This window comes from Coenobita brevimanus, chromosome 3, assembly GCF_032717465.1.
Source record: "Coenobita brevimanus isolate Jiangsu-jjx chromosome 3, ASM3271746v2, whole genome shotgun sequence".
NCBI classification, from domain to species: domain Eukaryota; kingdom Metazoa; phylum Arthropoda; class Malacostraca; order Decapoda; family Coenobitidae; genus Coenobita; species Coenobita brevimanus.
In genome coordinates this window covers 20,397,744-20,421,794 of record NC_136956.1, presented here as the reverse complement: position 1 = coordinate 20,421,794, position 24,051 = coordinate 20,397,744, and the positions used below count along the sequence as shown (strand labels likewise).

General features: G+C 42.6%; 1 protein-coding gene across 1 annotated transcript in view; it reads left to right on the top strand.

Annotated features, from left to right (window-relative positions):
- LOC145393439 (neurotrypsin-like) overlaps window positions 1-22,951 on the top strand; it is a 28,743-nt gene extending 5,792 nt beyond the window's left edge. The window contains exons 4-15 of the mRNA XM_080267539.1: window positions 2,689-2,812; window positions 4,652-4,766; window positions 12,048-12,165; window positions 13,162-13,311; window positions 14,891-15,082; window positions 17,670-17,906; window positions 18,944-19,102; window positions 20,821-20,970; window positions 21,165-21,295; window positions 22,100-22,206; window positions 22,537-22,716; window positions 22,833-22,951. Of these exons, the coding sequence (XP_080123665.1) occupies window positions 2,689-2,812; window positions 4,652-4,766; window positions 12,048-12,165; window positions 13,162-13,311; window positions 14,891-15,082; window positions 17,670-17,906; window positions 18,944-19,102; window positions 20,821-20,970; window positions 21,165-21,295; window positions 22,100-22,206; window positions 22,537-22,716; window positions 22,833-22,951 (1,782 nt within the window). The remainder of the gene's footprint in view (window positions 1-2,688; window positions 2,813-4,651; window positions 4,767-12,047; window positions 12,166-13,161; window positions 13,312-14,890; window positions 15,083-17,669; window positions 17,907-18,943; window positions 19,103-20,820; window positions 20,971-21,164; window positions 21,296-22,099; window positions 22,207-22,536; window positions 22,717-22,832) is intronic.
- The last annotated feature ends 1,100 nt before the right edge of the window (window positions 22,952-24,051 follow it).

The following is a 24,051-nucleotide window of genomic DNA, read 5'->3' as shown; positions in this document are numbered from 1 at the left end:
AACATCCACTACCCTACCTTGTACCTCTTTTATTACCCCATCCATGTAGAGATTGAACAACCATGGAGACATGACACATCCCTGTTTCAACCCAACTTTCAAAGAGAAAAATTCACTTAGTTCACCATCCACACGCACTGCAGCCTTCGCACCATCGTACATACTCTTCACAGCATTCAACAACTTCCCATCTACTCCATATATTCTTAACACTTTCCACAATCCTTGTCTATCCACCCTGTCATATGTTTTCTCCAAATCCATGAAAGCCGCATACAACTTCTTTCCCTTCTCTAGAAACTTTTCCACTAAAGATCTAAGGATGAATATCTGATCTACACAACCTCTTCCCTTCCTAAAGCCTCCCTGTTCTTCTCCAACTAATTTCTCTGTTCTTTCTCTAACTCTGTCAATAAGTATCCTACCATACACTTTTCCTATTATATTAAGAAGACAAATGCCCCTATGATTACCACACACTTCTTTTTCCCTTTTTCCTTTGTACAAGAGAATAATTATACCCTGACTTCCAATCCTCCGGGACTCTACCTTCCTCCCAGGCTAATCTGCACATCTTCCACATCCATTCTACTACTATCTCTCCCCCATGCTTCAGCATTTCACCACACACCCCATCAATTCCTGAGGCTTTCCCAGATTTAACTTTCTTCATTGCTTCCACAGCTTCTATCCTACTGATTTCTTCCTGTCTTCTCACCTCCCTCCTTCTCCCAGCCATTCCCCAGCCACTTATACTCGCATTACTTCCATCCTCTACGTTCAACAATTCCTTAAAGTGTTCTCTCCATCTGCTCACTTTTTCTCCTTTCTCCACTAGTAATCTACCATTTTTATCTTTCACTCCCCTGCTAACTTCACTTCCACCCTGTCTTACTCTTTTCACCTCTTTCCAGAACATTTTCTTACAGTCCCTCCACTTTACACTCAAATTCCTTCCAAATTCCTCATCCACTCTCTTCTTACTCTCTCTTACTAATCTTTTCACCTCTCTCTTTCTTTCTACATATAACTCTCTCTTCCGCCTCTCAACTTCTTCCACGCCCCTATTTCTCATCCATTCATTGTATGCTTTCTTCTTTTGTGCCACAACCTGTTTCACCTCTTCAGTCCACCACGCTGTTCCTTGCACCCCCCTCCGTCTTCTCTTTCTTCCACACACCACATCACATGCTGCACATATTTCTTCTGTAAATATGCTACACACACCTTCCACGTCTTCCATCTGCTCCAATTCATATTTGCCCAATCGTTCCTCCACTTCTCTCTTATACTCTGCCTTTTTCTCATCCTCTTGTAACCTTTCCACTCTCCTTGCAACTACTCCTTCCTCTCGTCTTTCCTTTCTTCTATTTCTCCATTCTAATTGGACCTTGATTCTGGCCACCACCAAGTAGTGGTCAGAAAGTCCACTCCCCCAACCCCTATAAACTCTTGCATCCATTACACATCTTCGCATCCTTTCATCCACACACACATAATCAATCATTGCCTTCCTTTCATTCAGTTCACCACCCACTCTTCTCATCACTCGCTATGTATACCTGTGGATCATTTTATGCCTGAAGAGGGTATTGGCTATCACCAACCCCCTTCCAGCACAAATGTCCACTAACGCACTCCCATTCTCATCTATCTCAGCAGGCACACCCCACTCACCAACTATTCCATCCACCTTCGCATTCCCAACTTTACCATTCATATCACCAATCAAAAACACTCTCTCATTCCTTCCAAACTTTTCCATGCACACTTCTACATTTGTCCAGAACTCTTCTCTCACTCTTCTAGCACGATCTTGCGTTGGTGCATACACACACACAATCGCCCACATTTGTATTCCAACTTTCAACTTTACCCACACAATCCTTGTACCATATATATATATATATATATATATATATATATACACACACACTTGAAGAGGGTCCAAGTCGTGCATACACACACACAATCGCCCACATTTGTATTCCAACTTTCAACTTTACCCACACAATCCTTGTACCATATATATATATATATATATATATATATATATATATATATATATATATATATATATATATATATATATATACACACACACTTGAAGAGGGTCCAAGTCGTGCCGAAACTGCTGAGTTTCCCCAGAAAAGCATTTTTCCAAGTGCTGGAATGTCTTTTAGAGATGGATGAATAGATAGAGAGATAGAGAGAGACGAATAGTTTAATGAAGACATCACTTAATAAATATTACATGCATTCAGTTCAGTCTTTACAGTACCTACTACATTAAAATTACACAAAGATGACTCTAGTCCACAAACTATTACACCTGATTAACTTTAAAAACTATAGAAACAAGTTTAATGCGCGTACTTTCAGAGGGCGCATACCTCCTCCAACGCCTATACAAGACAACTCACATCACCACCAAAATTAATTCAGCTCATCCTTGGCCCATACCCCACACATCCACAAACTCTCATTGATATCCATCAAAAAGTTTTGGGAAATCTTGTGGAAAAAAAAAAAAAAAAAACAGGACTCGAACTCGGATTACCCCCAAAATTATAGAAACAGACAAACAAGGGTGAATACATAGCCTCCTCCAGCATTCGTTGGCGGAAGTAATACTGTAATTCGCAAAACAGTTTATCCTCATGACCTCATGACCCGCCTCGCTGCCAGCAATGTGACGGTCGGAGGGACTGCAAGGGAGGCGAGGACGAGGTGGACTGTGAGGATCAGGTCAACTTCCAAGTCCGTCTGGTGAATGGGTCAGACGCACACGAGGGCAGGGTCGAGGTCAGAGGTGAGCCCGAGGTCGTGTTTATTAAGTATTCTGGTCATTTTGTTCCATAAACGTCTCCATAATCTTTAACTCGTCACAATTTGTTTTAAAGTATTCGACTGTAGTCAGTTATACAGTAAATTAGTTTCCACAGCATTTTACTATTATCACCATTTTTTAAAATTTATAAAGTATCCTATCCATTTTAGGGCGTAAACAAATCTTCATAACATTTAGCTACAATCACAGACCCTTTATGTTTTGTGTTAATAAAGTATCCTATCCAGTTTTTACGATGAAAAAATTGCCATAACTCTTAATTTCTTATCACAGATCGTTTTGCGTCTTCATTTTTTTTTTAACTTGAATATTCACTCTCATTTTATTGTGAAGCATTGAGCAGATGTACGGGTCAGACAAAACGTATACACAGGCAATTCTATAGACAACTTAAGCTTAAGAAATTTTATAAACACATTCCCCTGATAGGTACCCATAACTGAACATTATTTTCACCCCAACAGTACGTACCCGTCTTTTATTTTATTCTTGCTACTGTAAGACAACTTAGTTTATGGTATAGCGCGGAAGATCTTACTTAACGAAAAGTTTGGTAATATATCCATTATCTTCTTTACTACGAATGGTCTCCCCACACTTAGCCTAAATAAAATGGTCTGGCAGCACAAGAGCGTGATTCAAAAGGCGGTATCGTCATCAAAAGGTTAATAGTACAAAAAGTACTATTATTTGAGGTAATTTTTATGCTTGGTGGTACGAATGATAGCTTTCTCAGGTAGGAGCGTCCTCTGGCCAACATGCCACGGTTCTAACCCAAGAGATGGCCAGATGTTTTTTTGTCTTGTTAATGTTACCAGGGGCGTAGGTCAGTCTTCTACTCTTAAATGTTGTGGACTAACGGTAGCCTAACCTCGGGCCGCTATACTCGAAAGCGGGCATAGTTGGAACTGGCAGGTTGGCAGTATAGAAGAAACAGAAAATTGGATAAACAGTACAGTATACGCAGAGGATTAGTTACTAAAATAAACTGAAGTACAGTATTTACACATTTACAATAAGATTTGTGTTGTGTAAACACAGAGAAATTGAGTGTCAGGGTATTGTAAGATTAAGGAAAAGCTGCATGTGAAGAGCATGACTTTTTTGTTTAAGACGTTAAATGACAAGCATGAAGTTGAAAATGGACCCTTTGTGAATGTAAAATTTCCTTCACTCTGGAATGAACACGAAACTTGATTAGTAAATGGCGAGAACTACGAATTACAGGCGTAGAAACTGCCACTTTTGGGAAAGGTTACGGACATGTGCAGAAATCTAACAAAAGTAAGAGAAAATTTTACCGGAAATAAGGCAAGAAAACATTAGTTCAAGAGAGCTGAGGTGTGGTACGGCATGGCTGAATGAATGCAGGAAAATACACTGAGATAATATGGACATCTTCAGAGGTTGCACATAGTTAGGATGCCAAGAAAAGTACCGAGGATACTTTACAAGGGGCAAACCTTTCGTGGTGTGGAAAAATACAATGGATGATACGTTACTGAGGGAGAAGCAAGAGGAAGGGAAACGACAAACTGAAGCATATGGTGACAAATTGGTCTGCAAGAGGTCCTCCCATGGTTTTCCTCTGTTAGGGGGTTGCCAGGAGGGTTCAGAACATCAGAAGCGATGATGATGATGAGAGATCGGAAATTAAAAATGCGTACTGTATCAATCCCTTACAAGTCAGATTTGGAACGAATATAATTTAAAGATTGCTGAAGGTACCTTACACTCTCAGCCTTACCCACAAACACCCTCCAGATCCACCCTAATCCCCCCCTTCCACTACTCTGGTAGCATACGGGCGGTGGGGCGGGGTGTGTGACGACATGTGGGGGGTGCCTGAAGGGGATGTGGTGTGTCATCAACTCGGTTTCTCTCTAGGGGCAGCACAGGTCATGGTGGAGTCACAGTAAGTCGAGGAAGTGGTTTGGTGTGTGTGTGTGTGTGTGTGTGTGTGTGTGTGTGTGTGTGTGTGTACGTGCGTGCGTGAGTGCGTTTCAATATATTTGGTAATTATGGGTGACAGAATATTCACTGATTATGTTTTAGCACGCCATTTCCTTTCTGAGACTGAAAATTCAGCTTGATTCCATATACCCGGTAACGGAAAAGAACGTTTGGCTGTGGAAACAAGACATGATGTAGAGCACTTTCACAACTGTTCGCCCTTAGTTGCAATATGCAAAAAAAACAAAAAAAAAAAAAAAATATATATATATATATATATATATATATATATATATATATCTTTGGGTTGACCTGATTAATTCTTTATCACGGAGGTGTCATTTCCCATATTCCTCCAGACGAATTTATTTAACATAAAGATCCCTTTTACAGAAGAGCTTTTTTTTCAGGTACAGTATTTCTGCTCTGAGTTTATATGTATTAGTGTCTTGTATTCTTCAGTATCCTATTATCCATCCCTCTGTCTTCATTGCGCGGTAGTTTATTGTTGATATAATTCCGGGATCACGTTGTGTTGATTTTATTTTCGATGCGTCATTCTGCTTCTGCAAATGCTGTCTTGCTGTTTTTTTTTTTTTTTTTGGCCATCTTTTTCTTATACTGCCTTGTTGACTTTAGTATAAGGTGATTATTCTGTTGCATTTTCACTTAATTTACCCCACGCATTGGTACGTATCTTCATGTTTAACGTTGTTTAAATGAATGTCTGGCCTGTCACGGGGTTTTTATAATATCAGGGTAATTTTGAAATAAATGGTTAAATGTTATTTAAATTGATAATAATATTCAATAATACTGAAGAGCAGGGACAATGATTGTCTTGCTAAATCGTGCAACGATTCTCTAAGAACGAGAATTCAAAAACTTTCTCAACAGTACACAGCAGAGACTAATTACTCACAATTGCTGACTTACTGTACTGTTAGCCTCTGGAGAAAGTTACTTCACCCCTGACAATAAATAACTAATACTAATACTAATATCAGGCTCTTGCTGATGCTTTAACTCCTATCTGGCACAACGGATTTTAAGTTAATACAACAAGACTGGTCTAAGTACCAGTTATGAAAGCAAACGTTTATGCAAGCTAGGAGCTATATGGAAAATAAGCTAAATTTGGAGAAATGAAACAAGATTTTACTTTACATTGAGCTCAAGAAAAAGAACTGTTAAATTTATTAATCACAAGAAATAAATTTAACGTTACAATTCAAATCAATTAAATGAGACGCACTCACTCACTTACACAAAAGCTAAATACTTACGCCTAGGAAAAACACCTTAACTAAGCTCTTAAAACTAGGATTATACAAAAGGAAATACCGGTTGATGAATGCTACGTATCACCCGGGGGGTGGGAGGACTGGATTAACTGTGAAGTGGAGTTTGGGTACTAGCTGACCTCTCACACTGCTGGCACAGGACCTCTCTCCGTCACAGCAAACACTAGACTGAATTCAAATAATGTATAGGCAGGACGCACGAGCCACCGGAAGAAGGCGTGGCTAACGGTTTAGGCAAGCAGAGGCGAACGATAAAGAAACAATTGTATTGCTCAGTAGAGCACTTAGTGACGTGCATTAAATCGGTCACTTTTGAAAGTGACGAATGTTTTGAAAAGTATACTCCGAAATGGAGGGAGAAACGGTTAGCTGAGCGATACACAGTGAGTTTTCCACTAATAGTTCGTGGCTTCTCACAAAAGGGAAATGTCGTGAATTGATTCGTGACATTACGCCCTTACAAAGTTAAATTTTTTCCTTATGGGAAAAAATTTGTGGATATATATATATATGTACACATCCTAAGTCATTCGCACAAGATTCACACTGTGGTGTGTGTGCTATCCTGCTACAGGAGAAAGTCGCAGTCGCCAGTGAGCGAAAAAACCTCGTATTTACGTTAATAGAAGCAAGCTTGAGGGAAAAACTCCGTGACGACGGTGAAAATCCTGTACTCAGGTCAAACTGAGCGAAAATTCGCTACATTTACACTGACAACTAACTGTTGTGTAGCGTGGTGTATGTAATACACGGTGTAGGTGTGACAGTTGTAGTGTAACTGTACCTACGTGTAAAATGACACAGCAAATAATAATATGGCGACGACGAAGGCAGAGAAGAGGCGGCAGCGTGTGGCAGACGATCAGCTGGCCCGCACAGCAAAACTGCTACCCCCATTGCTGAACCTGCAAAACCAATTGAGGTGGAGCATCAAAAGTGTCAATGAGAAAATTTTATCATGTTACAATTACTCTCTCTACCTAGCAGTCAGTGCTAGGACGTACATTCGAGGTCGCCATTAATTATAGCACACGATTATGGTCGGCAAGTTGAGAATCCTTGTGCAAACTTGGGTCTTCCATAGCCTCAAGTCGCCTCTGCGGAGTTCTCACTTCCCCCTTAACCTACAATACAATACTTATATTAGTACCGGGAAGCTGAGAATCCTTGTGCAAACTTGGGTCTTCCATAGCCTCAAGTCGCCTCTGCGGAGTTCTCTCTCGAACTTCCCCCTTAACCTACAGTACAATACTTGTATTAGTACCGGGAAGCTGAGAATCCTTGTGCAAACTTGGGTCTTCCATAGCCTCAAGTCGCCTCTGCGGAGTTCTCTCTCGAACTTCCCCCTTAACCTACAGTGCTTATATTAGTATCGGGGAGCTGAGAATCCTTGTGCAAACTTGGGTCTTCCATAGCCTCAAGTCGCCTTTGCGGAGTTCTCTCTCGAACTTCCCCCTTAACCTACAGTACTTATATTAGTACCGGGAAGCTGAGAATCCTTGTGCAAACTTGGGTCTTCCATAGCCTCAAGTCGCCTCTGCGGAGTTCTCTCTCGAACTTCCCCCTTAACCTACAGTACTTCTATTAGTACCTGGAAGCTGAGAATCCTTATGCAAACTTGGGTCTTCCATAGCCTCAAGTCGCCTCTCAACTTCCCCCTTAACTTACGGTACATAATATGTATGTACAGGCCCTGGACATAATGTGTCCTGTGGGGCCAATGGGCGAGACGTCAGGTCTGCACCCACATCACCACTACCCTGTCTCTCAACTGACTCAGAGATTACAGGTGTAGTTACAAACGGCACAGGAAGGGCATGTCCCTGATTAGTGGTGTTACTTTGACACACACTACAGGAACGGACAAAACTATCTATGTCCCGTCCCATCCCTGGCCAGAAAAGGTCAGCTCGGATACGGCCCTGGGTCTTCCTTTTGCCCATGTGACCTCCTGAGGCTGAACAATGACCCCATTGTAACACTGCTAGGCGGTACTTGGCAGGAACGACAAACTGCAGTCGAACCTCGCCCTTGTTTGCGAAGGAACTTGGCTCGACCTCCCCGTGAATATTTTATCACTTGACCCTTTTGTTTGTTCCGCACGGCAGCAAGTGTCGGGTCAGATTGTTGTTCTTGCACAACAAGTTGACTACACGTCAGATCTTGCGGCGATTCAATGATCACTGGGGTGACACAGTCTGGAGCCTCAGTCATGGCTCGTGTTACCACAGCAGCCGAAGTCTGAGTAGCGTCATCGGAGCAACTATCCTTGACTCCATTAATATTTCCAATGATGAGTTCAAATAAAGGTTCTGGCATGACAACTGCAAGTGTCATACCAGTATAAAATGGAGATGCCACCTGGATACATGCCTCAGGGAACAATCTCGCTGATCCATCAATAAGCTTTGAATGGATCTGTCGACCTGTATACTGCTCAGGCCGAACTAAACTCTGCTTAACAGAGCAACCTGAGGAACCATTATCTCTCAGGACCTTCACAGGAATGCCTCCCACAAACCCTGGCTGAACAAGGAAGGTACTGTCACTTGTGGTGGGGCCTGTGGAGGAAGCAGCTAGGCACTCATGAGGATGCTGAATTGATGTGGCAAACATTGTGCCTTGTGAGTTATAAGATGGAACATTGGCCATCTGTGGAGGGGGGTTCACTGTCACTGTGGGACTAGTGAACTGTGGGGAAGTACCCACACTGGTAGGGACGTGACCACCAGGCTGCTGCTGAGGAATGAAGGCTGCATTCGCTTCCTGCCTCTTTTGAGCTGGTGGTGAAAAAGTTTGTCCCGTCGGTCGGTTGCGTGGCTGATACTGCTGCTGGTTAGGGTACTTGTTGCACCTCTTCCACTCAGGTTTCTGAGTGTTTTGCCCCTGGTCCTTCCACTGCGGTTTTGGACCTTGGCCATTATTCTGAGAATGACCTTGGTGCTGGGATTCAGTCTGAGACGGCTTCCCAGACTTGGCAGTATCTTTTCTGCTCCAGGTGTTTTGCTTACGAGCTTGATACCCGTATGCAGTAAAGAATGCGTCAGCCTTCTCTACCATTTGGCTGGCATCTCTCACCTGGCAGATCTTAAGCTGTGCTATGAGCTCAGCAGGCCACGACCTCTCTAGTTGTGTATGCAGCATAAGGTCAATTATCCCCTCACGCGTGGAAGGAGTTTCATCTTTCTCCATCCACTCATTTAAGTAAGCTGTGAGACGATCAAGGAACTGAACAGCTGTCTCCTTGTCTTGGAGACAAGCTCGCATGAACTGAACTTTGGCGTCGTCTACCGTGAAACCATACGCCTTAATGAGTGCAGCTTCCATCATCTCATATGTGAGATTGTCTCCACGAATTCTGTGGAGAATATCGAGGGCAGGGCCCTCAAATAGGCTAAGAAACTGAAGCCGCTTAGCTGCCTCATCCAGTTGATATAAGTCTGCCATGTCCTCAAAACGAGCTATGTACGGCTCGATTCGCTCGCTTTCCTTGTATGAAGGAAGCTTGATGCGTGGGGTCGCCAGGACATGTGCAGGGAGAACGCTCGTGGAGCTTGGACCAACTGCACCAGACGTGTCTGAAGCCAAGGAATCTCGCTTGAGCTTCAGCACTTCAAGTTCATGTTCTCGTTCTTTGTCTCGTTGTTCACGCTCGTATTCGCGCTGTTCTCGCTCTTGTACTAGCTCATGTTCGCGCTGTTGTCGCTCATATTCGCGCTGTTCTCGCTCGTATTCGCGTTGTTCTCGCTCACGTTCACGAGCGTCTTTCTCACGTTCTTGCTCGTAATTAAACCGTGAGAGAACGTAACTCTGTATTTTCTCTGAGTCAGTGAGACCCATATCTTTGGCTTCCTGTACATAAGCACTGGCTGCCATGGCGCTAATTTATTAAGCAAACGAAACTGAGCACTGACTGCTTCGCAAACGAATGCTAATAATACAAATAAAGAATACAGACACAAGCTAGTGGTGACCAGTCTTATCTAGTTAACTGGCAAAGAATAAATCAAAAATGTAAATGACTGGGAAGACTCAATAATAAACACAATGGGTACGCCGACTTCCCAGGAGCGAATAAAATCGTCTGGCGTTACCAAGAATAAACTAGAGTTAAGTACTCTATTGATTAATAAAGCAAAAACTCACTTGCTAAATTAACGGTAAACACCAGTAAACTTGTGCCTATAAACTTTAATCATAAATACCTAAATATGAATGAGTGAGCACTATCTCGTGAATAGCTTTAGAGCTAGGAGTTAATATCCTGGAATGAGGTCGCCAATTGTCACGTTTTTTTTTATAATATCACGGTAATTTTGAAATATATGTTTAAATATTATTTAAATTGATAATAATATTCAATAATATTGAAGAGCAGAGACAATGATTGTCTTGCTACATCAAGCAACGATTACTTTACGCTGGCCTGCTTCGCACGATTCTCTCAGAACGAGAATTTATAAACTTTCTCAACAGTACACAGCAGAGACTAATTACTCACAATTGCTGAATTACTGTACTGTTAGCCTCTGGAGAAAGTTATTTCACCCCTGACAATAAATAACTAATACTAACATCAGGTTCTTGCCGATGCTTTAACTCCTATCTGGCACAACGGATTTTAAGTTAATACAACAAGACTGGTCTAAGTACCAGTTATGAAAGCAAACGTTTATGCAAGCTAGGAGCTATATGGAAAATAAGCTAAATTTGGAGAAATGAAACAAGATTTTACTTTACATTGAGCTCAAGAAAAAGAACTGTTAAATTTATTAATCACAAAAAATAAATTTAACGTTACAATTCAAATCAATTAAATGAGACGCACTCACTCACTAACACAAAAGCTAAATACTTACGCCTAGGAAAAACATCTTAACTAAGCTCTTAAAACTAGGATTATACAAAAGGAAATACCGGTCGATGAATGCTATGTATCACCTGGGGGGTGGGAGGACTGGATTAACTGTGAAGCGGAGTTTGGGTACTAGCTGACCTCTCACACTGCTGGCACAGGACCTCTCTCCGTCACAGCAAACACTAGACTGAATACAAATAATGTATAGGCAGGACGCACGAGCCACCGGAAGAAGGCGTGGCTAACGGTTTAGGCAAGCAGAGGCGAACAATAAAGAAACAATTGTATCGCTCAGTAGAGCACTTAGTGACGTGCATTAAATCGGTCACTTTTGAAAGTGACGAATGTTTTGAAAAGTATACTCCGAAATGGAGGGAGAAACGGTTAGCTGAGCGATACACAGTGAGTTTTCCACTAATAGTTCGTGGCTTCTCACAAAAGGGAAATGTCACGAATTGATTCGTGACATGGCCTAGTTCACCGGGCATGCTGTGGTTAGGTTTCTCACTTAATCTCTTTCCTTGTTTTCTAGATTGTATCTTACCCCATCCTTACCTGAGAAAAAAGGTTAGAATGATGATGAAACAGTAGATGTTTATCATCATCATCATCATCATTATCATCATCAGTCCTGCGAAGCAGGATATTAATATTTTTGCCAGCTCGCCCTATACCGTTGACCAAGATTCAGCATCTCTGTGTATGTGTCAGTCTGTTCGTGTGTGTGTTTATACTTCAACTTCTGGTAGGCTCTTTGATGCCCTGGTTTGACCTTGGTGAGGCGTTACCTACCGTAATGGGGCTCCGGATCCCTACACGGTGTATGTTGGACGCCCCCACAGAAACAGTTGCATACCTGTGGTCTATGAGTCTGTTCATCCAGACAATCCTGGATTAAACAACAATAACAACATCATTTACATTGATTTCTAGTTTCTCCAGTACAATACGACAGGCCTCTCTCTGACATGTATTGACAGACTGAGCAGAGACGCGAGTGCTGGCCCTAACTTTCGCTTTAAGTGAATCTTTTGTTGGTGACAAATTCTACTTCATCCGTCCTTTACCTTACCCCTCTCAGCTTCGGGTCCAGCGAGGGGGACTACCTGATGGACGACCTGAACTGCCAGGGCCAAGAGGGGTCTCTGGCTGAATGTGACTTTGCGGGATGGGGCGACCACGACTGCCAGCGGGGCGAGGTGAGTCGGGGAGATGGAGGAGAAGCATTAGTTTACCTCAGGCCAGGAACCTGAGGGACCTGGGATGACAGAGTAGAAGAATATTAAGTGGTAAAGTACCAGTGTTTTTTTTTTTTTCCACACTGTGTACCTTTTTATGTCATATTAAAAATCTTTTTATGCAATTTTATTCAAAATCTTCACTTTACAGTTATGCGTGAATGTTTCTGAAACTACCAATTAGTAATGTTTTACCAGATTCGGTGCATAGGATCTGTATGTCTCTCCTAACCCGAAACTAAGTTATTAAATATTTTTTCAGATTTAGAGGATAACTAACTAGAGTACCCGGCTTTGGGTGGATATATATATATATATATATACGTATGTATGAGGTCGCGTATACCGACAACACTTGGGAGCCTGGGTTGCCAACTCCCAGTGGAAGACTACCCCCGGGGTCTCATTTTACTTTGCTAGACCCAGGGCCCATATACATGTATGTATACATGGGCCCTGGGAAGAGGATGGAGTGAAATGGGAAGATATGATCATACAAAGGACATCAAACATCAGTAGTTCCATCAGTATCTCTTCTTTGACGACATAATACATAATACATTCTTGACCACACCGAGTGATTATATTCCTCTTACATCCATGCCTCCCCACCAGGCTTGAGGCATGAGGCCTTCCTTTCTTGAGAATCGTGTAATCATGAGCAGTGGCGGTGTAGGAACGGCAGGTGTGTGAGGCTGAATTACTTTTTCTTCATCCCTCATTACCTTCCCTCCATCCCTCATTATCTTCCCTTCATCCCTCATTAGTTTCCCTCCATCCCTCATTAGTTTCCCTCCATTTTTTTCTGTCGCCCATTCATCTCTCTTTATCGTACCGTCAACCTTCCCTCCATCCCTCATTACCTTCCCTTCATCTCTAGTCACTCTCCCTCCATCCCTCATTTTCCACCGTCAATCCTACATGCCTTTCCTCCATCTTTGTGTCTGTCTTCTCCAGGCTGCGGGTGTGCGTTGCTTCCTTGCTGGTGAGTCGTGTAGCAGAGAGCAGTGGCGGTGCAGGAACGGCCGGTGTGTGGGGCTTGGCTACCTGTGCGGCACTGTTGATGACTGCAGAGACGGCTCGGACGAGGACAGGGATTTGTGTCAAGTAAGACTCTTTTATAAGCTTTTCTTCCCTTGTTTATCTAGTCCTGTCTTTTTGCTGTTTTTACTATTTGCTGTATTTACTATTTGCTGTATTTACTGTTGTTGATATTGTCCTCTCTATTTTGGCTATTATGTTGTGCTATTTAACTGATTTTTAAATTTGTTTATGTTGTTATGTTCAGGTCTATTTTACACTTTTTTTTTTTAACGTCCTATGTCTCTTTCTTTTCTTTATATTCTTTTGTTGTACTTTCACTGGGCGTCTATGATGACGGCGCCGACCAAGACAGGGATTCTTGTTAATCTACAACTATAATTTCTTTCTGCTGTTTTTCAGAGTTTCTCTCTCTCTCTCTCTCTCTCATTAAATAACTGTGGATGGCAACAGGGATCGACAGTGCCGTGGGGAGGTAATATACTTCTGGTTTTCCCCTGTTATTTTCTCAGGGCCTCCCTCTCCTCTCCTTTCCTATTAGCCAGTCATTCTCCTCATCTTTTCTTATAATTTTCTTAATTCCAGGACAAGTTTTTTTTTTCCTCGTTCTTAAAACCTTCTTGGTTGTTCGTCCCACCTTGGTTCGTCCTTCCTCTTTACTTCTCACTCTTTAATGTCTTCACCTTTGTCTCTTTATTTCTCCACCCATTTCTCTCTTTAATGTCTTCACCTTTGTCTCTTTATTTCTCCACCCATTTCTCTCTTTAATGTCTTCACCTTTGTCTCTTTATTTCTCCACCCATTTCTCTCTTTAATGTCTTCACCTTTGTCTCTTTATTTCTCCACCCATTTCTCTCTTTAATGTCTTCACCTTTGTCTCTTTATTTCTCCACCCATTTCTCTCTTTAATGTCTTCACCTTTGTCTCTTTATTTCTCCACCCATTTCTCTCTTTAATGTCTTCACCTTTGTCTCTTTATTTCTCCACCCATTTCTCTCTTTAATGTCTTCACCTTTGTCTCTTTATTTCTCCACCCATTTCTCTCTTTAATGTCTTCACCTTTGTCTCTTTATTTCTCCACCCATTTCTCTCTTTAATGTCTTCACCTTTGTCTCTTTATTTCTCCACCCATTTCTCTCTTTAATGTCTTCACCTTTGTCTCTCTCTATTTCTTCCTCCTTTTCTACACTTGTTTCTCCTCCTATTCTCGGATCTTTTCTTTGTCTTTCCCTTCTTTTCTCTGTCCATTCCCTTTACTCTTCACTTGCGTTTCTTTCTGATCACCGTTTCCTTCTGTCTTTGTCATATATTCCTCTCTCTTTCATTCTCCCTCCTTTTCTCTCCTTTCCTCTTTCTCTATGTCTCGTTCCTTCTCTTTCTTTACATCTCCCTCCTTTTGTCTCCTCCTCTCTTTTATCTTTTTTTCCCGCCTTTCATTTCCCACGTCTCTTCTCGTGTGAAGCCACGTACGACTGAGAAACATGTATGTGGTGAGAGTTTGTTTTTGCTATTGTATTGTTTATCTTTGAATTTATATACAAATGATTGTGTGTGTGTGTGTGTGTGTGTGTGTGTGTGTGTGTGTGTGTGTGTGTGTGTTTTGGATACATATATCATTTATTCTTACACCTCTCGTCCCACACAGGCACCCGTGGAGATTCACCTGGTGGGACGTGACGGGGTAGAGGTGAGGCCGGAGGTGCATAGGGAAGGGGAGGCGCGGAGTGGAGGCGGTGTGGTGAGGTCGAGGGGAGGCGGTGCGGGTCGCGTGGAGGTGAACTACATGGGCGTGTGGGGCAGCGTGTGTCACGACGACTTCGGCTTGGAGCAAGGACACGTAAGAGTTCCAGCAATACAGTATTCTTTTCACCTTAATTCGGGCCTAGTAATGTCATCCCTATCATCAGTGCTCACCTGTAAAATAATAATAATAATAATAATAATAATAATAATGATGATGATGATGATGATGATAATGTTCTACAGAAAGGACGCCGAGCCATAGCACTGCCTTATTCTGTCACTGATCCACGTGAAATAAGGCGCAAAACAGACTTAAATCTTGTCCTTGATTTGAACGAACTGTGGTTGTTTCTTGACTGGATTTTTGAACAGTTCTCATATTCTTTCATTTTTTTATACTTCATATTATAGAGACGGGGACGGTATTATAATCCCTTGAACCACAGGACGTAAGTTTCATTTTATTTTGCTTTTGAACATCATTCCTTTTTCTTTTAATATATTTCGATGATAGGAAGAGGATCAGTTGTCTGTTGCTGGGTTCTTAACAGGGCCTTCAAATATTTTACTATAGATAGATAGATAGATAGATAAATAGATTTGGGGGGAAAGGGGCGGAGAATACAATGCTAAACTATTTGTTATTGATTCTTTACTGGGGTTTCGAATTTGTCTTCCTTTTATATCTTATATTGTAGACGGAAGGAGCACAAGGGGAAGTGGAATAGTGTTTTTGTTTTTGATTTGACTAAGTTTTCGAACAGTTTGATTTATTCTATCTATCTATCTATCTGTTGCCAGACGCCTCAATCCCGTTTGGGGTGGCCACAAACAAATCGCCTCCAAGTCGCCCTGTCCCCCGCCATTTCACTGCCCTGCTCCCAACTCACACCCCCCTCTCTCATATAACTCTCCACCCCATCTCTCCATCTCATCCTCGGCCTCCCCCTCCCTCTTTCCCCCTCCACCTCACTCACATACACTCTCTTCGTCAGTCTTTCACCCTCCATCCTCTCCACATTTTTTATGATATATATTTCAAAGAGGAGAAGGACAGACGAAGCTGGTGGCCTGCTGTTGCTTCCTAACTGGCTTTTCGAAGTGTCCCTTATATTTGTCCTATATTTGGACATGTACATCGCAAGGGTGTCTTTATTATTTTATTGCCGCTAGCAGACGATTTTATTCAGCCTACAAGAGCGTCACAGTAGTAGAGGAGGCTAATGAAGGCTGTATCTAACCTCCCCCGTTCGAAATATTTTACCAGAACTGAATCAAATCATCCAGATAGAGGAAGAATGAAATGGACGAGCTCATCGCACAGAAGGCGTTAAGGAGAGGCGAGGCTCTCTAGAGTGGTGCACTGTTTGTTTACTTCTTGTTTTATTATCTTGTGTGTTGCTTTATTTCACATATTATTTCTTGACAACTTCATCACCAGAGGATATTCCCTAAGCAGGGAAAATCCGTCAGACTAAAAAGTATAAATTTATAAGAGGCGTCACGGCACACCAGAGGCCAAGGAGAGATGTTTGTTTTCCCCTCCGCCATCAACCTCTTCCATGGTCTTCTTCCTCACATTAGATTTGTTACCTTGTCCTCTTCCTCTTCTCCTTTCCTCTTCTCCTTTCCTCCTCTTTCTCGACTGTTTCACATTTCATTTATTTTCATCCTTCTCCACTTTCTCTTACACATTTTATCTCCTTCCAGTTTTTCAACTCTCTCCTTTTCTGTCCCAGCTTGCTTTTGTGCACTTCATCTTCCTATGTTTCTCCATTTTCACATCTTTCTTTACTTCCTATGACAGTTTTTTCTCCTGTCTCCATCAGCTCTTCCATCCACGATTATCACGCCGAGTTATAGGTGGTCGGAAACCTCCCATGTCCACTCTCCAGCTAATCCCCAGACCTGTATTTTTTTTTTCTATTATTTCTGATATTCGTCTCTAATTTTCTCTGCCTATCTGCACGGTCTCCTGTTCATTTCTCTTTCTTATTCTTATTTCTTCGTTCTTCAGTCCTCTCCTTTCCCTTGTTTTTCACTCATTTGCAGTTTCCCCTTCTCTCTCCCTGCCACCTTTATTCCTTCCTTTCCTCTACACATTGTTCTCTTCCCTCTCCTCTTATTCACTACATTTTTCGCGTATTTTCTGTTTTTCCTACTCCCTCATCTGCTCCTGCCTCCTTTTCTCTGCTGAACATAATATTGTTATCATGTCTCGACTGCTGTCTTATTCCCTCCTCATCTACATAGCTTATTTGAACCACCTCTCATTTACCGTCTTCATAACATCTTTCGCTACTTATTTCTGTTCACTTTCCTTCACCCTTTCTTTTTGTTATCTCTTTTACTCCCTTCCTCACATTTTCCTCCCATCCATTCCTCATTTCATCCGTTCTTCAAGTTCTCTTCTCTGTCGTCTTGTTATTCCCACTTCTTGGCGTTTTTCTTTTCACTGTCTCGTTGTTTCATATACCCGCCTTTTCTGTTCGCTTTTGTCTTCTCTCTCCATTCGTTATCTCCTCTCTTCTGTACGCATTTCTCATCACTTTAATATTATCGTGGTCAACTACGCGTTCTCTCTCTCTCTCTCTCTCCCTCTCTCTCTCTCTCCCCACAGTTTTCCTTCCCTTTTCTCCCACTCTCTCCTCTGCTTTCTCACTCTTTTCTTTTCCACTCAGGTGCTGTGCCGAATGCTAGGCTGGTCAGAAGCCACCCACGTATACAAAAACAATACCTTCGGCCCCGGCTCCGGACCGATTTGGGTGGACGACGTGCGCTGCTTGGGGTACGAGACCGCGGTGACCGACTGCCAACACCAGCTTTGGGGCCAGACCAACTGTGACCACAACGAGGATGTCGGTCTCAAGTGCTCCCACCCAGGGAGCCAATCGTCGCCTTCGTCCACGCCTACGTCGGTATGGTCTTAGTTACATAATCCATCGCTCTCCCTCTCTCTCTCTCTCTTTCTCTCTCTTCGTGTGTGTATGAGAGAGAGAGAGAGAGAGAGAGAGAGAGAGAGAGAGAGAGAGAGAGAGAGAGAGATGGGGGAAAGAGAATGGTATTTATGATTTTATGTACAGTACTTTGTTTTGTGTGTGTGTGTGTGTGTGTGTGTGTGTGTGTGTGTGTGTGTGTGTGTGTGTGTGTGTAAAATAAATTCCTCTGAATCGATAACTGTTCCTGTCGCTTCCTACGCTGCCAAGGAAGTACATGTGTAGATTAAATTTCGTTAATGGGAAAGATTGTACTGTATTGTAATCTATTTTCCAATTCATTCACGATAGCAAAACTCACTACACTTGATGCTTTGTTGATGTTTCTTGTTATTTAACCGTATTTTTTATTTTTTCACTATTTTTTAAAGGTGTATTATTCTTCATTATAGCTATATTCCATTTCAGTGTTTATAACTTATATTTAAACACTTATTTTTTGTTATTTGATAGATATACTAACTGCATTGTAAAGGCTGATAAAAGGCTTTGAAATCACCTTCCACTCCCCGCTGTTGTGGAAGTAAAAAGAGTTGACCATTGACAACCCCACCTCACATCACTAAAGGTGTAAATAGCCTTCTAATGACAATAACGCAAGAAAAGACAATATAGTTCCATATTCTTGCTACTCTTCACTTATATAATGTGAGTAAATAGCTCTTTTTTTCTAGATTTCGTGCTCCATTAATGTAAGGGAAACTGTGGTGAATTATATTTCTTTATTGATTGTCACCCCTCGTTATAAGCAGGAGTAGGATTTTTTATTTTTCTAGAATATCACAACCTTTTCTGTGCACTTGGAGCTGTAAATATATGGAACTAACAAGTCATTTTTACATATAGCAATAATATCATATGTGAAATTTTTATAGTTCTCTGTAGACTTGAGAGCGAAAAAGGAAGTACAAGAACGGTGACTAATAACAAGAACTTAGTGTACTTTCTGTGTCTGTCAGGGAAGGGTCGGGGGTTCAGCAGTTGTCACCCCCCCGCCGTGGGAGCCGCCCGCCAGCTGCAGGAGAAGGGCGGTGGAGGACACCCCTGGGGCCACCGCGCTGGAGAGGCCCAAGATAGTCAGTGGTCACACACCCCCAGCAGGCGCACACCCGTGGATGGTCAGTGGCTCCACGTAGACAAGTAATACTCTATCCATTTTAAGTTGACCTAAAACTGCCATCTCTCCATCTTCAGGGCTGACGAGTAACGAGAGATGAAAACTAGGCTATGATGCTTGTCATGAAGAAGTGCGATGGAGAGGTTGTAGATCCGTGGTATTATCTTTCTATGTCATGAAACAAATGCGAAAGGACGAAAATCTGCAAGCTTAGGTGGACGAACTTAGTAGGGAGGATGATAAGTAGGTAGGTTGACAGATTTGAGAGTCCGATGGAACACAACAGTGTAAGGCTATTCTAGACACTGAAAGAGAAAGACTTGTTAAAACTTCAGTGCTCAAAGGGAAGAAAATCCCCATTTTTTTTTTTTTAATATACTGTAGTTATAACACAAAATGAATTTTACCTCTTTGCTGAGTGCGCTTTAACAAGTGGAATGCAGTTATAACCATTACATATCCTCACATGTGTTTTGAAATATATCGTCATAAATTAGGGCTTTGCCTACACCGTCGCATTTAATAATCATTTAATAATCCCACTGTAGGAATGTAGCAGAGACACCTACCATTCAGAGTGGTCTTCGATAACGCACATCTACAATTAATAGGTTAAAGGGAGATAAAAGAAGTCACAGTTTGCCATAGTTTCAGTCTGCTTTGGCCATCCACTCGGCCAGAGATAGGGTCAGGAGCCTCTCTTCATCGTAGTTCTCACAACAGTGATCTCATTGCCACCTCATAAACACAAAAGGACACAAGGATATGATTCACTTCACCTGCCACCTCCTTACAACTGTTTGAATCCTCAGGGAGCCCATAGCATCAAAATGTTTAGGATCAGAAAAGCAGATTTGTACAGGCCTGCTAGAGAACAGGTACCTAACCCGAGTGGCATATGTCCGTTTAATAGCTATTCATCAATTTGTGAAGCAACAAAGTGGTTTGCTAAAGTTGTTTATACAGGTTCAACTGGTTCATGATGTCCAGGGAAATCATACTACCATTGCAGGAGTGACTCGTCATCGTCTATTCGCCATGCACAGTTATGGATGAGAAAATTTTTTACTCTGTTGGATATGAAAATATATGTCATAGTGATGAACCTACACATGCCTTCTTTATGGGTGGGCAGATCTACTGTACAGGTTGCAACCGAACTTTACAAACCCTGAAGAGCACAGATCCATAGGGCCAAAGGACACTAATGCTATCACTGAAGAAATGATCCAGCCTCCCCCCCCCCCACTCCCCATGCCTCACTCATGGATATAGGCAAGGGAGACTTTGGAGTGCACAGGAAGATGTACTTGTGAAATCATGTTGTCTTTTAGTGGCAGTATTAGTGAGTAAGTGTTCGTATATCATCAGGGGAATCTCAGCAGGGTGAGAGCATGTGGTAGCCCACGTAAGCACGTAGTACCTCAACCACTTAAAAGTCTGCTTGCAAGCAGGATCAAACCCAGGTCCTGAAGACTACCACATCACATAAGTATACCCTTCACCCGGCCATTGCAGGCTCTGAAATTAAAGAAGGAAATGGTGATCAGGCTCAGGTGAGTTGCCTAATCACCTAAGTAAGTGTAGGTATCATACTTAGTCTTACCAGATCTTCTTATGGCTGTTAGATACGAAAGACAAAACTCTTAACTTAGCCTAACATGACTAACTCTGACCAGACTTCATATAAACTGATAGCAAAATTACACCATCCCTCAGGTGGCCATCAACCTGCGGACCAAGACGGGGCCAGAGCAGTGGTGCGGCGGTGCGGTGCTCTCTGAAGACTACGTACTCACCGCTGCACACTGCCTCTACAAGTACCCACCATCTACATACCTCCTCAGGGTCGGCGATTACAACACACACGTGAGTTGGTGTTCGAGTTGTGGAATACTGGGAAGTGTGTTGTAGTTCAGGGTTGCCGAGCTAGCACTTAACAGTTTTTAAGCCAGTGGACTCGGGTGAATTGTCAAAGGTAACACCAGACAGTTATAGTCGACATTAGGAATCCTCAGCTCATTGAAGGGAATGAAGTCTCTCTCCTTCTGCCCCTCTTTCAGGTGGATGAAGAAGACGAGCAAGAGTTCCGCGTGGCATCGCTGGCCATCCACCCGCTCTTCGACAAGGGCTCCTACCTCAACAACGACGTGGGCATCATTAAGGTGATGAAAAAGGACGGCAAAGGCATACAGTGAGTCTTCCTTCCTACGTCATTCACCCATCTACTCACACTCACTCACTCACTCATTGTAACTAGTATTAAAGGCATCCTGAACTACTCATTTGCTCGCTCCAAACCTCAACACTACGAGACCGTAATTTGCGTTTCGGTTTGCTGCTTCTTGATGATTCTATTAACTTTAATTATCTCAAATATTTTTGAGTAAGAGCGATAGAGCCATATAATGAGTTCACCTCCCTCGCCCTCCCTAGACCTGCATCAGTTTAGAACAGAGTATAAACTGCGGCTTTTCGACTGAGCTATAAGGATACAATAAATTATACGCAATATAGCAATCATTTGCTCCCTTTTATATGAAGAAATTAGGAAGTACTAGGGTACATTTAGAAAATTCGTCCCTCTTGAAGAAAATCAAGCAACAGACAGTCCAAATCAGGGATATTTAACTTCAACGTGTCTGAACCTGTTAGTGGTACAGTTTGTTTCTGGATCTAATGGTTTCTTTCAGCAACTAAAGCAAATTAACGTTAACTGTACAAAAATGTGAAACTTGCATTCAGTGGGACTAATTAGAATGACTTTCTGAATTATTACCCTGTTTAAACGAGAGCTGTGTTTATTTCTGGGAGACGCAAGATTACCTAGTACTGACAAAAAATTGTATTATTTCTCTCTCTCTCTCTCTCTCTCTCTCTCTTTCCAACCAGCGTTCTTTCCCCCCCCTCCCCAACTCGCCATCCACGAAGAACACCACAGGTTCCCAGTATTCCCCACCCACACGCCCCTTAAACCCCATGTTCCTCCCCTCCTCAGGTTCGGTCGCACGGTGCAGCCCCTGTGCCTTGTGCCTCCCCGGTGGAACTACCCTGCCAACCTCAGCTGCACCGTGGCGGGCTGGGGGAGTCTCGGACCAACGCTAGGTAACACAACACCACTTAAGGCTGTAAACTAGTACGTAGGTGGATAGGTGGGATGGTGAAAAGGTGGGTAGGTGGGTAGGTGAATAGACTGGTATCGCTAGCTGTGTTGATGTTTTGAGTGATGAAGAAAGTAGACAGATCGATGAAGAAATGGATAGATGGAGGGATTGGTAAATAATATTAATGCAAGTAGGTAGATACAGATGAGAGAGAGAGAGAGAGAGAGAGAGAGAGAGAGATTTTTCCCAGTCCCTAATATCTCCATGACCCTCACTCACAATGTCCCAAAGTCCCCGTGCTCCAGCTCCAGCTCCCAACTCTACCCTACAGGCTTTTCCAAGGTGCTCCAGTCTGCCCTTCTGCCCATCCTACCTGAGAGCACGTGCCAAGCAGACCACGTGTACGGCCCCACGCGACTGACGGAGGGCATGTACTGCGCCGGGTACCTGGAGGGCGGCATCGACACCTGCCAGGGCGACTCGGGGGGACCCATGGTGTGCTTCGTGGACGGTGAGTTAGAGAGAGAGAGAGAGAGGTAAAGTGTTATCCTCTTTTGACTAGCAGCTTAACAACCAGTACTAACCTCTTGATTCTAGCTACTAATCTCTAACCTCTAACCCCCCTAGGTCGTCACACAGTGGTTGGCATCACCAGCTGGGGCCACGGGTGCGCCAGACCCAACAAACCAGGAGTATACACCAAACTCACCAAATACCTACCCTGGCTGTACTCTAACCTGGGATAGTCACTAATTCAACTTAACATAGGATAGTCACTGCTCTACACCCGCATTACTAAATACCTACCGTACCATGGCTGTCCACTAACTTCCGACAGCCACTAATGTACTCTGACCCCACCATGGTAGCCACTGATCTAACCAACGAGTCACTAATTTACTAAAACTCATGACAGTCACTGATTTACTCTTCTCTAACTTCGGACAGTCATTTTATTTAACCTCGAATAATCACTGCTCTAATTTCTTCCTCACTAACTTCACCTTTTTCTACTTCTTTCCCGTTCCAAGTCTCCTTTTTTCTGACCCGTCGTATCAGCGTCTTTCTTGTTCTATCTTTTCTTTGCTCTTTTCTATTCTAGCTCTCCTACTCTAACTCTCATGTGGTCTGGCTAGGGATAGTCTCTCCTCTGCGCAGCACCCGGCACTTAAATAACCTTCCATGGCTCTACTGTAACATCGAATATTTACTTTACTCTTCTCCAACACTGGTCAGTTTGCTGCTGCACTTTTCTCTACACCCACCTCATCAGAAATCTGCCATGACTCTGCTCTAACCTTGGCTAGTCACTGCCACTCTGTTGTAACAAAGGAGAGTGAGTAATTTATTTCTCTGTTATAACCATACATTTATCTTGTTATAACTCCCCGTCGTCCTAATCTTCCTGAATTTAATGTTCCTTTACCCTAACACAGACTAACTACCAGTCTAACCTAGAATAATCACTACTCCTAACTCACGTCATTCAGTATTGCCCTAGCTATTCTCTGAAACTGGATCTGTTGGAAGCGAAATTGTGCCATGAGTTTCGATGTGTCAGGTCTAGAGTACCTCAGCCTGTCTTTACCGCTGCCGATGACCTCCAGTCTTTTAAACGCAACGTGTTCAAATATCTCGAAATGAACGGATCGTGAATGTGGCTTTCTATGTGTTCAATTTCTTTGGAAGAGAAAAAAATTTGCAGGATGTTACCCTTGGGCAGGTTGATGCCGTATTTGTTACTTCATTGAGTCGTAAAATTTCCAGTATCAGGCTTGGATTCTTTAATTTTTCATAATAAATAAATAAATAAATAAAACTAAGCTGAATGCCAAATGTGACGTAC